Genomic DNA, 17,144 nt, shown 5'->3' with positions numbered 1-17,144 from the left:
ACACTTCTAAATAGTTAATGGATCAACAACCAAATTAAAATGGAGATCCAGCAATATATGGAAATAAATGTCAACAACACAAAGCCCCAACTTCTGTGGGACACAGCGAAAGCAGTCTTAAGAGGAAAGTATATAGCAATCCAGGCATATTTAAAGAAGGAAGAACAAACTCAAATGAATAGTCTAATGTCACAATTATCAAAATTGGAAAAAGAAGAACAAATGAGGCCTAAAGTCAGCAGAAGTAGGGACATAATAAAGATCAGAGGAAAAATAAACAAAATTGAGAAAAATAAAACAATAGAAAAAATCACTGAAACCAAGAGCTGGTTCTTTGAGAAAATAAACAAAATAAATAAGCTTTAGCAAGATTTATTAAGAGAAAAAGAGAATCAACACACATCAACAGAATCAGAAATGAGAATGAAACATCACGATGGATCCAACAGAAATACAAAGAATTATTAGAGACTACCATGAAAACCTAAATGCTAAGAAGCTGGAAAACCTAAAAGAAATGGACAACTTCCTAGAAAAATACAAACTTCCAAGACTGACCAAGGAAGAAACACAAAATCTAAACAAACCAATTACCAGCAAAGAAATTGAAGCGGTAATCAAAAAACTACCCAAGAAAAAAACCCCTGGGCCAGACGGATTGACCTCAGAATTTTATCAGACATACAGAAAAGATATAATACCCATTCTCCTTAAAGTTTTCCAAAAAACAGAAGAGGCGGGAATACTCCCAAACTCATTCTGTGAAGCCAACATCACCCTAACACCCAAACCAGGCAAAGACCCCACCAAAAAAGAAAATTACAGACAAATATCCCTGATGAATATAGATGCAAAAATACTCAATAAAATATTAGCAAAACAAATTCAAAAATATATTAAAAGGATCATATACCATGACCAAGTGGGATTCATCCCAGCGATGCAAGGATGGTACAACATTTGAAAATCCATCAACATCATCCACCACATCAACAAAAAGAAAGACAAAAACCACATGATCATCTCCATAGATGCTGTAAAAGCATTCGACAAAATTCAACATCCATTCATGATAAAAACTCACAGTAAAATGGATATAGAGGGCAAATACCTCAGCATAATAAAGGCCATATATGATAAACCCACAGCCAACATCATACTGAACAGTGAGAAGCTGAATGCTTTTCCTCTGAGATCGGGAACAAGACAGGGATGCCCACTCTCCCTGCTGTTATTCAACATAGTACTGGAGGTCCTAGCTACGGCAATTAGACAAAACAAAGAAATACAAGGAAGCCAAATTGGTAAAGAAGAAGCTAAGCGGTCACTATTTGCAGATGACATGATACTGTACATAAAAAAACCCTAAAGACTCCACTCCAAAACTACTAGAACTGATATTGGAATACAGGAAAGTTGCAGGATACAAAATTAACGCACAGAAATCTGTGGCTTTCCTATATACTAACAATGAACCAGTAGAAAGAGAAATCAGGAAAACAATTCCATTCATAATTGCAACAGAATAAAATACCTAGGAATAAACCTAACCAAAGAAGTGAAAAACTGTTAAGACACTCTTAAGAGAAATTAAAGAGGACACTAACAAATGGAAACTCATCCCATGCTCCTGACTGAGAAGAATTAATATCGTCAAAATGGCCACCCTGCCCAAAGCAATATATAGATTTGATGCAATCCCTATCAAATTACCAACAACATTCTTCAAGGAACTAGAACAAATAGTTCAAAAATTCATATAGAACCACCAAAGACCCCGAATAGCCAAAGCAAACCTGAGAAGGAAGAATAAAGTAGGGGGGATCTCGCTCCCCAACTTCAAGCTCTACTACAAAGCCACAGTAATCAAAACAATTTGGTACTGGCACAAGAACAGAGCTACAGACCAGTGAAACAGATTAGAGACTCCAGACATTAATCCAAACATATATGGCCAATTAATATATGATAAAGGAGCCATGGACATACAATGGGGAAATGACAGTCTCTTCAACAGATGGTGCTGGCAAAACTGGACAGCTACATGTAAGAGAATGAAACTGGATCACTGTCTAACCCCATACACAAAAGTAAATTCAAAATGGATCAAAGGCCTGAATGTAAGTCATGAAACCATAATACTCTCAGAAAAAAACATAGGCAAAGACCTCTTGGACATAAACATGAGCAACTTCTTCATGAACATATCTCCCCGGGCAAGAAAGACAAAAGCAAAAATGAACAAGTGGGACTATATCAAGCTGAAAAGCTTCTGTACAGCAAAGGACACCATCAATAGAACAAAAAGGTACCCTACAGTATGGGAGAATATATTCATAAATGACATATCCGATAAAGGCTTGACATCCAAAATATATTAAGAGCTCATATACCTCAACAAACAGAAAGCAAATAATCCAATTAAAAAATGGGCAGAGGAGCTGAACAGACAGTTCTCCAAAGAAGAAATTCAGATGGCCAACAGACACATGAAAAGATGCTCCACATCGCTAGTTATCAGAGAAATGCAAATTAAAACCACAATGAGATATCACTTCACACCAGTAAGGAAGGCTACCATATAAAAGACAAACAACAACAAATGTTGGTGAGGTTGTGGAGAAAGGGGAGCCCTCCTACACTGCTGGTGGGAGTGCAAATTAGTTCAACCATTGTGAAAAGCAGTATGGAGGTTCCTCAAAATGCTGAAAATAGACTTACCATTTGACCCAGGAATTCCACTTCTAGGAATTTACCCTAAGAATGCAGCACTCCAGTTTGAAAAGACAGATGCACCCCTATGTTTATCGCAACACTATTTACAATAGCCATGAAATAGAAGCAACCTAAGTGTCCATCAGTAGATGAATGGATAAAGATGTATTACATATAGACAATGGAATATTATTCAGCCATAAGAAGAAAACAAATCCTATAATTTGCAACAACATGGATGGAGCTAGAGGGTATTATGCTCAGTGAAATAAGTCAAGCGGAGAAAGACAAATACCAAATGATTTCACTCATGTGTGGAGTATAAGAACAAAGGAAAAACTGAAGGAACAAAACAGCAGCAGAATCACAGAACCCAAGAATGGACTAACAGTTACCAAAGGGAAAGAGACTGGGGAGAATGGGAGGATAGGGAAGGATAAGGGCGGGGAAGAAGAAAGGGGATATTATCATTAGCATGTATAATGTCGGGGGAAAGGGGACAGCTGTGCAACACAGAGAAGACAAGTAGTGATTCTACAGCACCTTACTATGCTGATGGACAGTGACTGTAATGGGGTTTGTCAGGGGGACTTGGGGTACGGGAGAGCCTAGTAAACATAATGCTCGTCATGTAATTGTAGATTAATGATAACAAAATTTTTTTAAAAAGTAAAAATTAAAAAAAAATTACTATGTAAACTGGGATCCTTTGGACATTTTAGGCTATGGTGGGCCTTCCACAGAGAACATACTCTACTGCAACTTCGCCCTCAGGTAATCTGAGCAAGGATGTTCTCCTCTCCTTTACAGCTGCTGTTACGTCATTTCTTATCCAAGATAACCAATCAGAGGACATGCTGTTCACAACGCCCCACCCGGGTAACTTTCCGTGATCTCACCTACCTGGGACATTGCCAGGAATTACAAAGCAAGCATAAAAGGTTGGTGGAGGGCCAAAATAAACACCCTCACATTTACTCAATTCAATCCAGCAATAACTCATTGTGAGTGTGCTGTTCACGATCTGCCCAACGCTGGAGATGATGAAGATGGTGATAGTGATGATGATAATAATAATAATTGTAGCAGTGGCTATCACATCGCTCACCATGTGCCAGGCACTGTTACAAACACTTAAAAACTCATTGGATTCTCCTAGCAAGCCTATAAGGTACCTCCTATTGTTACCTATATTTTTGTAGTAAGGAAATTGAGGCAGAGAGCAGTTAAGTAAACCATGGTCACAGCTATTAAACAGTGGATGCAAATCCAGACTGTCTGGCTTCTCAGTCTGTACTACTAGCTACTACACTATATACTACACTTTAAATATGAGTGGGGATAAGGGATACAGGGCTCAATAAGGCTGTCTCCGCCCTCAGAGCCTACTGTTGATCAGGAAGACAGACAAACAAACCTTAGAGGAGCACATCAACCAACCCGGTGTTTGGCGAGGGCTCCCAGCAGTAGATGCCCTGTCAGCTGAATTTAGGTGGGAGCTAACCAGAGGGAGAAGGGATGTGGGGTGCATTCCAGGAAGGAGCAGCTTTCATTAAGCTCTGGGGTGCAGAAAAGCATGGAGAGACTGTGGGAGTGCAGGCTGATCACTGGAGCTGTGCACAGAATGTATGCAAATGATGGTGGGTAGTTTTTTTGTTGTTGTTTTGGTTTCTTTTTTGGTGGGCGTTAGGTTTGGGAAGAAGGGCTAAAACATGAGGGTGGAGAGATTAATAAGGCAAACTCATAAAGGACCCAGTACAGCATAGTAAGATCTTATGGAATTTATCAGGAAAGAAATCGGAGGCCACGGGAGGGTTTGAACAGGGGAGCCGGCTGCATTGGAGAACAATCCCCCAGTACTGCAGAAATAAGTTATGAGACAGGATGAACCTAGAGCGAGACGATGCCAAGGGGCTGCCCACTAGCACTTTCAGGTGAGAAGGCGGTGGCCTTGACCGAGGGGGTGGCGCTGGCAGCGGGCCAAAGGGGCCTTACGGGAGACATGCAGGGAAGGAAGCAGCCCAAGTGCCGGCGATCAGCTGACGCAGGGGCCAGGGAGGAGCCCAAGGAGGCAACGGGGTCCGCGCTGAGGGCAGGGGTGAGGAGGGGGGCGGTCCGGCACCCCCCGGAACAGGGGATCCCGGCGGGAGGGCGGCCTCCGTCTGCAGGAGGGTCCACCCTCAGGTGCCCAGGCTCTGGCCTCCCAGGTAAGGCATCTGACGAAGAGTGCTGAATTTTTTCTTTGAATGTTGTTGACAATGATAAGGTTTTCATCGGTCTCCCAGCCCGTGAGTGTGATTAGAAGCTGACAGAGGTCTGTGTCTGGGAAACAGGGAAGCTGACAGGAGGAAGGGAGAAGAGGGAAAAAGTGAAATCAAAGAGACAACTCGGGAATTCAAAGAATACAACAAAGAGACCTTTCCATCTAATCGGGTGATCGCAGCACGGTGATCGCAGCACATCACTAAGAACGGGTTACAAGATTAACCTGATCATCAAGAAAAGGTTGATCCTCCCTTTATATGCTCTGTTTTACTAAGCAGGGAAATAGGAAACAGATTTCAGAAAGACACTAACTGAAATGCTCAAATAAAACACTGTGCTAAAAAGATTTCCGTTATTTAGAAAATTCACTTCATGTGGAAAACCTTCACCAGCATGATGGATAAAACATAAAATAGATCACATGTCCCCACCGAAGAGAGGTGCTTCGGGGGCAGCTCCGGCTCCTCCCCCAGACAAGCCCCCCAGGCCAGCCCCCCGCTGTGCCCCTTCCACCCCTTGAGGAGATCTACCTGCTCTGTGACTGCTGGACAGTCTGTCGTTCATTTTGTTCAAAGTGACATTAACCTGGCTCTCATTTTAAGGCCATATACTGCTCCCTTGGCAATTACTTCAAAAATTTTGATAGAAATAGAGAAAACCTTTGCCAGGCACAAATTGATCAGCATTAAACACATTCCTTACCTGTCTCTTATTATGACTTCTCCACAGGACTGACAATAAAATGTGCAGCATTCTTGGGATTGTAAACTTCGATTAAACACTGAAATCAGTTCTAAAGGAAATCAATGAAATAGCAAGTCAGAGGTTTGGGTCAAATATATTAACGCACTTAAAGAGTTTAATAGCCACAATAAATTACCATCCAAAAATACTGTTTATGATCTACCCAGAAGTACACATTTAATTAGTATTATCTGATGACTCTATCAGGAGCAAAGAGTGAAGTGTTTTCAAAAACAACAGATTTTGCTCTGTTTTACAGCTACATATTGCCCAAGATTATCCATGTAACATAGCAGAGTTATCTCGATCCATAAATACCAACATTAAGGAAGAGAAAAAACAGGAGCTATTTCTTGTGCACAAGAACTTTACCATCCTCGGTCTTCCTCTGCAATGTCTTATATACAGGTTTTCATCACTGTGACTCCTGGTAAGCAGAGCGCTTAAAATTTAAGTTTAATTTGATTTAAACAAGGTTTATGTCCACTCTGGAATATTACCAGTACATACGAACAAAATGATTCTTGAAGCTGTTCTTTACTGGACGAGTCCCTGGGAAAGGAAAGGCTCCGAAGAAGAACTGGATCTTCCAAGAGCAAAACTCAATTTCTGATTAAAGCTGTGGAAAAATGTATATTTCCTGTATGATGTCAAGTGCAACAATAAGATATTGTGTATAGCTTCCATTATTTTATTCTTGAAGAAAGGAAAGTTTCATTTCCATAAAAACAAAAACAAACAAAAAACAATCCTCAAAAACATGTCTCTATTTTTAAAAAACTGAGGAAATGAGTCCTTATCCAATAGAATCAAGCAATTTGAATGTGGTTTATGTTACTCTGTACATATTTTAAGATTTAAAAAACTGATGCTAGAAAGTTGAAGCCTTTGCCATTAAAAATTCAACCACTTAATTTCTAGGGGTGCCCACCAATCTTTACAGCACTATGGTGAGGTAAACAGTATTCTTTAACTTCGAGCATATAACTGGTAGACCTGAATAAGTCATCCAAAACATTCTTTTCAGAACCAATAAACACATTTTCAGTGAAACACTACCCCCTGCTGGTCACCCACACAACCAATGGGTTCAGGTTCAAGTCAGAACTGTTTTGATACAGCTACAGCCTAGGGGAGCACTGCCACCTGGGGAGGAATCCAACACTTGTGCTGACTCAGACTTAATTAACTGTAGCTCCTCCATGTCAAGGGTCGTGATCTGACCTATCTTACACTGCAAACAGTATTAACAATATGCTTACTATAGTCCTTTAAAAAATGTTCTTATAGTTGAAATATAAACTTTTTAAAAACTTGAGAACAAATGAATGCTACAAATTTCAAAATTACTTCTCAAATTTACTTTTCTCAAAATCACTTGCTATAATACATTTAGATTCAAGTTCACATCAGTATGCATCTACCTCTATTCAGCACATATTAATTCACCACCTGTTATGTGGAAAGCACTGAAGTAATTAAGTACTGAGGAATCTGTTTTGCATACCCTGTCATGCACTACAGAACAGGCCTTTGAAAGTTTTCCTTACCAGATATTTCAGTAAAATGTTTTAAAAATGTAAGAAACAGGAGACCAATGAATGCAAACAATATGCAAACCAATACACAGCAATTTATTTTGTCCTTTAGTTACAACAAAATAATATGTTCACTGATTTTTTTAAATACCTTGAGTTTTGTTATTTGTATATTAACTGTTACGGAAGATGGGTAGGTGGCATACCAATTCTGTCTCTGGAAGGTCCCCATATGTCTTCAGTATGAGGCCTAAAATCATAGTTCCAAAAAACTAGCAGAAGATCTGAAAACACCCCACTTCATGCCTGTCTTTCCCATTTTCAGATACAACACAAAATTCCTGCTGTGGTTACTGCTGTTCACCACTGCTAAAGAGATGGTGATGACTTCACGAGAGCCAGACTCCCAGGGTTTCCACCCCAAGCCCCTCCTTTGCCCATTATTATGTACACTCAAGGAGTTAGTCTATCTCCTATCTTGGTGACCTCGTTTTTCTTTCCATAGTCATCCCAACAGGCTCTTTCTGTTTATCCTGTGTTATTCAAGCTCCACATTTCTTTTCCTTACCCCTTGCCCCTGAACCAACTTTGCCCAATTCAAAGTAATTATTCACTAATTCAGGACCTGAGCAAAAATTACTCTCCCACAAAAAAGGAGCAAAACTCCCTGTATCTTCTCTTTCCTTTCAAAAGCCAGGATAGACTCAGAGGAATGCTCCACCCTCATAAAAGGCTCCTCAGAACAATCCTGACCCCACCTCCAGGCTCCGTGCAGCTCAGATGAAAGGCCTGGTGCAGATGACACAGCAGGGCACTCTCACCGTGCAGCTGGAAGAATTATAATCCTTCTCTGATAATGAACATCCCATCAGTCTCGTATAACCTGTTCCCTTTTTTACATCATTTTAATCCTCCAGCACATAATTTAAATGGTAATAGATGTAATGAACCAGTAATTTTATTCAATAAACTATTCTGAGAAACATTCCTATCATCTTACTGAATCAGTGTGCCAATAACAAAATATTGGAAACATAACAGGCATAGCAACAATCACAATCAAGCTATGCATCAGACTCATTTTCAGAGTCTTTATTTACACTGATCTATTTGGAAATGTCTCTTATGGATGGGATCATTTCCATCACTCAGTTCTCTGATATCACCTCCCTAGAGTGGCCTTCCCTGATCACACTTCACCCGACCCTGGTCACTCCCCACCCCATTATTCTGTTTTACTTTGCCCATCACACTTTTCTCTGTACCCAAGTAACTTACTTGTTCATTATCTGTCCCTAGCCATTGGAATGTAAGCTCCATAAGGCCAGAGACCTTCTTAGCTTGTTCATGTCTGTATACCTAGTGCCTTGATCAACGCTGGGCACATAGTACAAGGTAATACCTGTTGAATGAATGGCTAGGTAAGGCTTTAAAATCAGTAAGTTCTTGCATAATTGCTATCTGATCTGATCTTCACATCAACTCTGTGAGCCAGGTAATTTAGCAATTAAAGAAACAAAGCAGGGGGTATATTGAAAACCTCTGTATCTTCTGCTCATTGTTGCTGTGAACCTAAAACTGCTCAAAAAAATAAAGTGCATTAAGGGGAAAAAACACTAAAAAAACTCCAAAAGAAACAAAGTTTCAGACAGGTTAAATGACATGTTCAGCTGCACACAGCTAATAACTGGCAGAGCTGACAACCTAAATCTTACCCCCAGCTCTTAACATGCCACTGACAAGCAGTTATTTTCACCTGGAAAACTTCAACTTTTCAAAGGGAAAACCACCTCTGATTTATAATGAAAAAGTAACTGCAGAAACAGGAGTGGCAGCAGTACTCACCTGCGCAGAGTCCTGCCTGAGCCTGCAGCCTGAGGTGCAGCCCATCCCCAGCCACATAGCGCAGCCCCCGGCAGGTGGAAGGGGCAAGCCTGACCTCTGCTGGAAGCCGGGTCTCTGTGCAGCCCTCAGGGGTTTTCACCTGCAGTGAGGACGGCATCACAGAGATATCCATGGGCATACCTCCTGCTTTCGGCTCTCTGGCAATTAAAAATAAACACACAAAAGTTATTTGTCATTGATGAAAACCATGTGGTGAGAAAAACAAGAATAGCCAGGTTTCTCTATTCCTTTCCAAGAAGGGCCTTAAAGTCACTGTCCCCCACAAAACAGCAGTAAACTGATCATGACGAAAACCGATCTATATACACTTAGGTCAGGCCAGAGAGTACTTTTCATGTTACAGTAACATGTATTTTTAATTTTAATGGTAATAAAGAATTTTTAAAAGTGTACTTTTTTCCATTACTAATAATTCTGAGTCCTCTCTTCTCTGCCCACATGCTTCCTTCCTACACCCCATCCTGGACTTTCTCGGGGCTGCTCCTGAAGCCATTCTTCTCGCTCAGCCAGCCATTCCATTTCTTAATGCCCCCAATTTCCTCCCACCAATTTTAGCTTCTTAAACTAACACATTTCCTAATCTAATGCTGGTCTGTCATACTTGATGCACTTGTTCTTCAAAATGTTTTTGGCAAGACAATTAAACAAGGCAGCATTACACATCAGCTTACTCATCTTTGCATCTCTTGACGTCAGCATGGTTCGTACATTCATCAACTTGCTCAATACATCTATGTGCCAGGTACTGGGAATGCAGCAATTAACAAGACATTTTTGAGGAAAGGTGGTGAAGTAGGAAGGCAAGGCGGAAACCTCTTCCCACATACACACCAAACAAGCAACTACAGCAGAACAACTGACCCTGAAAACGAATGAGGAAGCAGAACAGACCGTCGGCACCTGGGGAGGAGAGAGCACCACACAGAGAAGGGTAAAGTGGCAGGGCCACAGTGGGGCAGGATCCAGGCCATTCCCCCATCCCAGCCCACAGTGGAAGGGAGAGGAATAGAGCAGGAAAGGGATATGTGCTCAGAACCCTGCCCACCTGCCCTGGAGGCCTGCTCTGGGAATAAGAGTCCACGGTGCATTGGGCTCTGCTGATTAGCAAGGCTGGGTACCAGGGAGAACCGGAGCACCCTGGGAGGCTGAGACTCCTGCCACTTGCGGAGAAGCAGGCATGCACCAGCGGTCCTGCTGAGACCCAACACAGAGGTGACAGTTTGAAGACTTATCAGCAGTGGCAGGGGTGCCAGGGGGTGGGGATTGGAAGGAGCTCTCTTGGGATGAGAAAGGACAGGTAGCTGGTGGCTCAACCCCAAGGCACTTCCCTGAAGACCCACCTGTCCACACCCCTGCCTCCACGCCCAGCCCACTCCCCTCAGCAGCAGTCAGACTTTGCTGTCTGGCAAGTAGAGGGAGGCTTTGCCAGCATTCCCGGTCCTCTCTCAGCCCGAATGGGGAGGCGCCTGTGGGAAACAGCCCCAGACACCCCTTCCCCCTCGCTAGAGGCCCAGGCCCTCCCAGTGATACCCTGTGTGCCCACCAGCTCTGCAAAGCAGGAAGAGGGCACCCACCAAGAACTATCCTGCAGAAGCACCACTGCACGGCCACAAAGGGCCTCTGCCGATGGAGATGAGCCCCTGCCAGCAGACAGGCAGAAAGACGGCTCCGTCCACAGCCCGGCAACAGCAACAGTGGATCCACTGCAAAGGAGAAACAGCCACTGGGGAACAAAGAGTCTTTAGCTTCAGGGCACCACAGGATGCAGTCCTCATAAAGCCATTACTCTCTAGACCACAAGGCACAGTGGATCCATCTAACACAAAGGAAGAAATACAGGACCTCAGACAAGACGAGGAGGCAGAGGAATACGTTCCAAACAAAAAAAACAGAACAAGACACCTGAAAGAGGACTAAAGGGAAGGGAGATATCCTATCTTCTTGATAAAAATTTCAAAGTAAGAGTCATAAATATGCCCACTGACCTGTCGAAAAGAATTGATGATCTCAGAGAACTTCAACAAAGAGAAGATCTGAAAAGAAGCCACTCAGAGATGAAGAATACAGTATCAGAAAGGAAAAATACAATGGAGATTGCTGCAAGTAGAGGAGATAGTCAGTGAGATGCAAGTTAGAGAACAGGAACACAGTGAAGCTGAGGAAGGGAGCAAAAGGAATCTCTCCAAATGAGAGAATGCCAGGAAAGCAGTGTGACAACTCCAAACAGGACAGTATTCACAGAATAGGGGACCTGGAAGGAAAAGAGCAAGACAAAGGGGTAGAAAGTCTCTTTGAATAAGTAATTGTTGAAAACATCCCAATATGGGGAAGGAAAAAGACATCGAGTCCTGGAAGTACAGACCAACCCCAGCAAAAGGAACCCAGGAAGACAACACCTAGACATATGATCGATAAAATGACAGATTAAGGATAAAGAGAGGGTACTGAAAGTAGCCAGTGTCAGAAATTTAGTTATAAGGGTAATCCCGTAAGGCTATCACCACATTTCTCACCAGAAACTTTACAGGTCAGAAGGGAGTAGCATGAAATATTTAATGTACTGATACAGAAGGAACTTCAACCATAAATCCTCTACCCAGCAAGGTTATCATTCAGAATTGAAGGAGAGAGTAAAAGTTTACCTGACAAACAGAAGTTAAAAGAATTCACTGACACTAAACCGGAATTACAGCATATGTTATAGGGACTTCTGTAGATGGAAATGTTAAGCCTAGATATTTATCATCAGTGAAAATAAACCCACAGTAAAATTAGAAGACCAATTACTTATAAAGCGAGTATGAAGTTAAGAACAAAAGTAGTAAAATCAACTGTATACAAAATCAATCAAGGGGTACAAAAAGTGCATACTATGACATGTGTGGGTAAAATTTCATTATTTCCAGAATCTCTCCCCTGGCCTAATGCATCTTCAGATCAATAAGTGTGTCCAAGGGTGGAGAGAAGCAATCCATCTCCATATCAGTAGGTGATTACAAGGCTGGGGTGGCAAGAGTATAACTGGACTGGAGAAGTTTGGTGGGGTCCCTTTTTTGCAGCTGGGTGGTGACAGACATGGGCGACCAGTGGTGGACAACTACTTGTAGGCAATAAAAGGGTTCCTCCCTTTGATATCAGTTTCTAAGGTAATTTGCCCCAGGCTGGGAGAAAGATCCCCCCCTACCTTCCGGAGTCACACATCTAATACATTACCGTGGAGAAGGAAAGCGAATTAAGAACAAGTACTTTTTTACACGGTTTGAAATATGTATGAATGACTGTAGACTGTAATATATTTAGGAACCTATCTATGACTTACGGTAACCACAAGTCTAAAGCCTGTAATAGACACACAAAAAATTAAAGAAATCCAATCAGAACACTAAAGAAAACCATCAAATAATGGGAGAAGAGTGTAAGAGAGGAAGAAAGGATCAGAGAAGAACTACAAAAACAACCAGAAGCCAATTAATAAAATGGCAATAAAAAATTAACAAGTGGGACTATATCAAACTAAAAAGCTTCTGTACAGCAAAGGACATCACCAACAGAACAAAAAAGGCAACCTATAGTATGGGAGAATAACTTCGTGAATGATTTATTTGGCAAGGAGTTAACATCCAAACTATATAAAGAGCTCATACACCTCGCCACCAAGAAAACAAATACCCTGTGTGAGTAAAATCGAAATATTTCCAGAATCTCTCCCCTGGCTCTAGTAAATCTCCATATTAATAGGCGTGGAGAAGCAGTCTATCTCCATACCAACAGGAAATCACATGAGCGAGCAAGGGCTTATCTGGACCAGAGAGGTTGGGTGGAGTTCTCTGCTGCTGCAGCTGGGTCTGGAGAGAGACAGGGTGACTGCTTGTAAGAAACAAACGGTTTTCTTAAACTTTACTTCTCTCTTTGACTGATTTCGGTGTCAAAGGTATTTTGCCCTGGGATTTTCTCCCCAGAGTTACATCTTGATTAATAAATGGGTGAAGAACTTGAACAGACATTTTTCTAAAGAAGAAATTCAGATGGCCAACAGGCACATGAAAAGATGCTCCATATCACTAATCATCAAGGAAATATAAATCAAAACCGCAAAGAGATAGCACCTCACATCACAACGGTCACTTCCACAAGACAAGAAATAACAGGTGTTGGTGAGGATGTGGAGTAAAGGGAACCCTCCTACACTGTTGGTGGGAATGTAAATTGGTGCAGCCACACTGTCAAAAGCATATGAGGGTTCCTCAAACAACTAAAAATAGAAATACCATTATGATCCAGTAATTCCATTTCTAGGAATTTACCTGAAGAAAACAAAGTCCCTGATTCAAACAGATATATGCACCCACATTATTCACAATAGCTAAGATATGGAAGCAACCTAAGTGTTCACCAATAGATGAATGGATAAAGAAAATGTGGTACATATACAAAACATAGTATTATTGTAACTCCAGGGGGGAAATCCGGGGGCAAATACCTTTGAAACCAAAATAAGTCAAAGGGAGAAACAAAGTTTAAGAAACCCATTTATTTCTTACAAGTAGTGATCCTGCATCTCTCTTGACCAGACTGCAGTAGAAGAGAGCTCCGCACAACCTCTCCAGTGTAGATAAACCCTCGCTCACCCATGTAATTACCTATTGATATGGAGGTGGACTACCTCTCTACACCCCTTGGAAACACCTATTGATATGCAGATGCACTAAAGTCAGGTGAGAGATTCTGAAAATATTGCAATTTTACCCACAGCCCACCCCTTCAGAAATCTCGCCTCACAATCTACATGTTTCCCATCTTCCACAATGGCCCCTGTGTGAGAAAACTGGGGCACTATAACCAGACTAATAACATAAAGTCATGATAATCCTCAAGACGGAGGATTCAGCTAGGTTCAAAGCCCTATGCAGATTAAGCCCACAGCTCGCCCAGTCCACAGGCAGTCAGTATCTGAACAGGTAGGGAGTTCATAGCAATCATCACACAGCAGCTGAAGCCAAGGGATGCATCCAGGCCACAAGGACTGTACAAGAAAATAACCTTCAAGGCAATAAGATACATGTTTTAATGATATCAGCATAGGCAAATCTTGTCCATCAGGTAGGATGCATGAGAGTGGTCCTGTATAGGGCAGTGGCAGGAATGGGTTCTCGTCCTGGGCTAGTATATCAGACCTCACCCCACTCCCTGTGGGAGTTACAGATGGGTCAGTATATAGGGCTATGGGAGGTACATACACTGGCCAAAAAAATAAAACTTCCCTGTAAGATGCTCTTCCCTCCCAGACTTTTTGGGTACACTACCGTGATCTTTAGGGGCCACTCTGCCATTACTCCAGGAATACACATGAGGCCAGCTTCCAGGTCTTTTCCCCAAAATGCCGGAAGGGCCAGCCATCGCTGGTCCATATGTCAAAATGTCCAGGGCCACATCCATTCAACAGTGTCTTCAGGGCTTAACATAGATGGGGCTGGCAGCAGGATGTTGCTCTACTAGCCATATCCTAGTTTCAATAGCTCCTCTTTGGTTTGCACATACAGTTGTATAGGAGAGGCAGCAATGTGTGTTAGCATATCCACAGGGCTCAAGGCTCCTTTTTGGGGCTTCTCATTCAAATGCCATAGCATTGTCCATAAGCAAACTGACCAGCCCTGTAGACTATTGGTGTCTGGCTTCAGGCCAGATTTCAACAAACTATTGTACCTCTCTATCATGCCTGCCCCAGTAGGGTTATATGCTACATGAAACTTTCACTTTATTCCTAATTGCTACACCCATTGTTGTAAATGGTGTCCAGTAAAGTAGGTGCCTTGATCACTCTCAATCATCTGCGACTGGCCATAGGCTGCAAAGAGATGCTCTAGGCCCCTCTTGGTGGTTTGCTGATCTGCACAACATGCAGGAAAAGCAACCAACAGTCCAGGAGCTGTGTCCACACAAGTCATTGTATACCGATATCCTTCTGATATGGGCAGAGGCCCAATATAGTCTATCTGCTGCCTGACAAGGGGTATTGGCCCCTTTACTGTTGTCCCATGTCACTGTGAGACTTGGTGTAGGTCCCTCTTAGAGCACAAATGGCACTCCTTCTGGGCTTTTCTGACTTCTTCAAAGGTCAATGGCAATCCCCACCAACGGGCTACAGCCCTCATTGTCTTTTGCACCCTGTGCAACAAACGCTGATGTAACCACTGGGCAACATCACTGGCGGGCTTTCCTTCTAGCCTGTCCACCTGGGCCAATGTATCTGCTTCATCATTCCCTGGGGGTGCCAAAGGCAAATGGTCAGTCACATGATATACAGTAACAGTCTTAGTCTGACCAGAGGCCCATAGGTCTTGCCACAACTCTTGCCCACAAAGGGGCCGGTGACCAACCATCTAGTTGGCATGGTACCATGTCAGCAGTCACAGGGTCAAGCCCCGACAGACAGCCCAGCTGTCAGTGCAGACAACTATGGGGGAGGGCTCCTGGGTGATAATGAGCCACACTGCCCACAACTCAGTCCACTAACTGCTCTTCCCCTCTCCATCCTCCATCCATATTACCTCAGTCCTAGGACAGAAAGCCACAGCCCTCCACTGCAGGGGCTGCCCACAACTGAAGCCATCTGTATAACAAGCATCTTCAGGTACAGGGGCTTTTCCCTCCTGATAAGGACTCGCGGCTACCAATGGCTCAAAAGCAAGTTGTTCCTGCTTTCTATGAGTATAGGACACTGGCCCCAATAAACCTTGGAGTTGTTCTCCACTTTAGGGTCTAGTAGAGAGGCTCTACGCTGCTGTAAATATGCACCCCATTTGGCCAGTGTAGCCATCTGTGCCACGCCACTCCGTGGTCTTTAGGTTTAGTCTCACACCCACCCTGCGATGAGATAAGTGGTTATTGCCTTGCTCAGAGCTGTTCCAGCAATGGACTCCATAGCCAGCAAGGCATGGTACACAGCAGCCAGTCGCTTCTCTATCAAGGTGTACCAGACCTCTGCTCCTTTCCATAGTTGTGACCAGAATCCAATGGGTTGGCTTGTCAGTTAAAGCTGCTGCCAAAGACCCCATCCATAACCATCTTTGGTTACATGAACATCTTGCTCACAGGGCCTTGATGAGAACATTACACTCACGGCCTGTATGGCCTTGACTGCTCACTTAGCAGCAGTAGAAGCAGCTGCACATGTTTCATCCTAGCCCCACCTGATGTCCTTTCATACCAACTGGTATAAGGGCTTCAGAACTTGTGCCAAGTGTGGGATAAACACTCTCCAGTAGCCCAAAAGACCCCAAAACTCTTGTAATACTGCTACAGTGGTAGGGGTAGGGAAAGCCTGGACATTGTGTATGACTGCTTCAGTAATAACTTCAGTTTTACCAGACCAGACAACCTCCACGAGTTTTACAGACAAACCAGGTCCCTGAACCTTGGTGCTGTTCACAGCCCATCCTTTCTCCTGTAGATGTTGCAGCAGTCTAGGAACTGCCCCTTCTAAATCTGCAGGAGAATCAGATGTGAGAATACCATCAGTGTAGTGATATAGCTGCACCATTTGCAGTTTCTTCCATGTGGCCAACTCCTGGGCTGCAAGTCTGTGATAAATGGTAGAACTATGGAGGTATCCCTGTGGAAGGACAGTGGATGTCCACTGCTGGCCTTCCCATGTAAAGGCAAACTGTTCCTGACTTTCCTGTGCTTTGTAAATAGAGAAGAAAGCATTAGCAAGGTCCACAACATAATGATACGTCCCCAGTTCATGACTCAATGTGTCCATAAGGGCTGCTACTGAGGGCACAGCAGTGTGCAAAGGGGGTGTGACATTATTCAATTCCCTACAGTCCACCATCATACTCCAGGAGTCATCAGGCTTTCTCACTGGTCACACTGGGGAATTAAAAGGACTATGAGTGGGCTTTATGATGCCCACCTTCTCCAACTCCTGCAGAGTTTCTCCAATTTCCTTGTGTCCCACAGGTTACTCATACTGCT

General features: G+C 43.0%; 1 protein-coding gene across 16 annotated transcripts in view; it reads right to left on the bottom strand.

Moving 5' to 3' along the window:
* Positions 1 to 17,144, bottom strand: part of LOC108390166 (E3 ubiquitin-protein ligase E3D) — a 247,507-nt gene that overhangs the window by 161,590 nt on the left and 68,773 nt on the right. For 14 of the 16 annotated variants that reach the window (XR_012124128.1, XR_012124126.1, XR_012124129.1 and 11 more), the window contains exons 2-3: positions 9,108 to 9,304; positions 5,683 to 5,773 (exon numbers count right to left, since the gene is read on the bottom strand). The exons of 1 other annotated variant lie outside the window; for it this stretch is intronic. Coding sequence is in view for 11 of the 15 variants with exons in the window: in XM_073219344.1 (XP_073075445.1) it covers positions 5,683 to 5,773; positions 9,108 to 9,304 (288 nt within the window). In the remaining 4 variants the exon portion in view is untranslated. Of the gene's footprint in view, positions 1 to 5,682; positions 5,774 to 9,107; positions 9,305 to 17,144 lie in introns of those variants that run through there. One more of the 16 variants, XR_012124131.1, reaches the window with a different exon arrangement.

The sequence above is a fragment of the Manis javanica genome, chromosome 13, assembly GCF_040802235.1.
Source record: "Manis javanica isolate MJ-LG chromosome 13, MJ_LKY, whole genome shotgun sequence".
Classification (NCBI taxonomy): Eukaryota; Metazoa; Chordata; class Mammalia; order Pholidota; family Manidae; genus Manis; species Manis javanica.
This window is presented reverse-complemented; position numbering and strand designations above follow the sequence as displayed.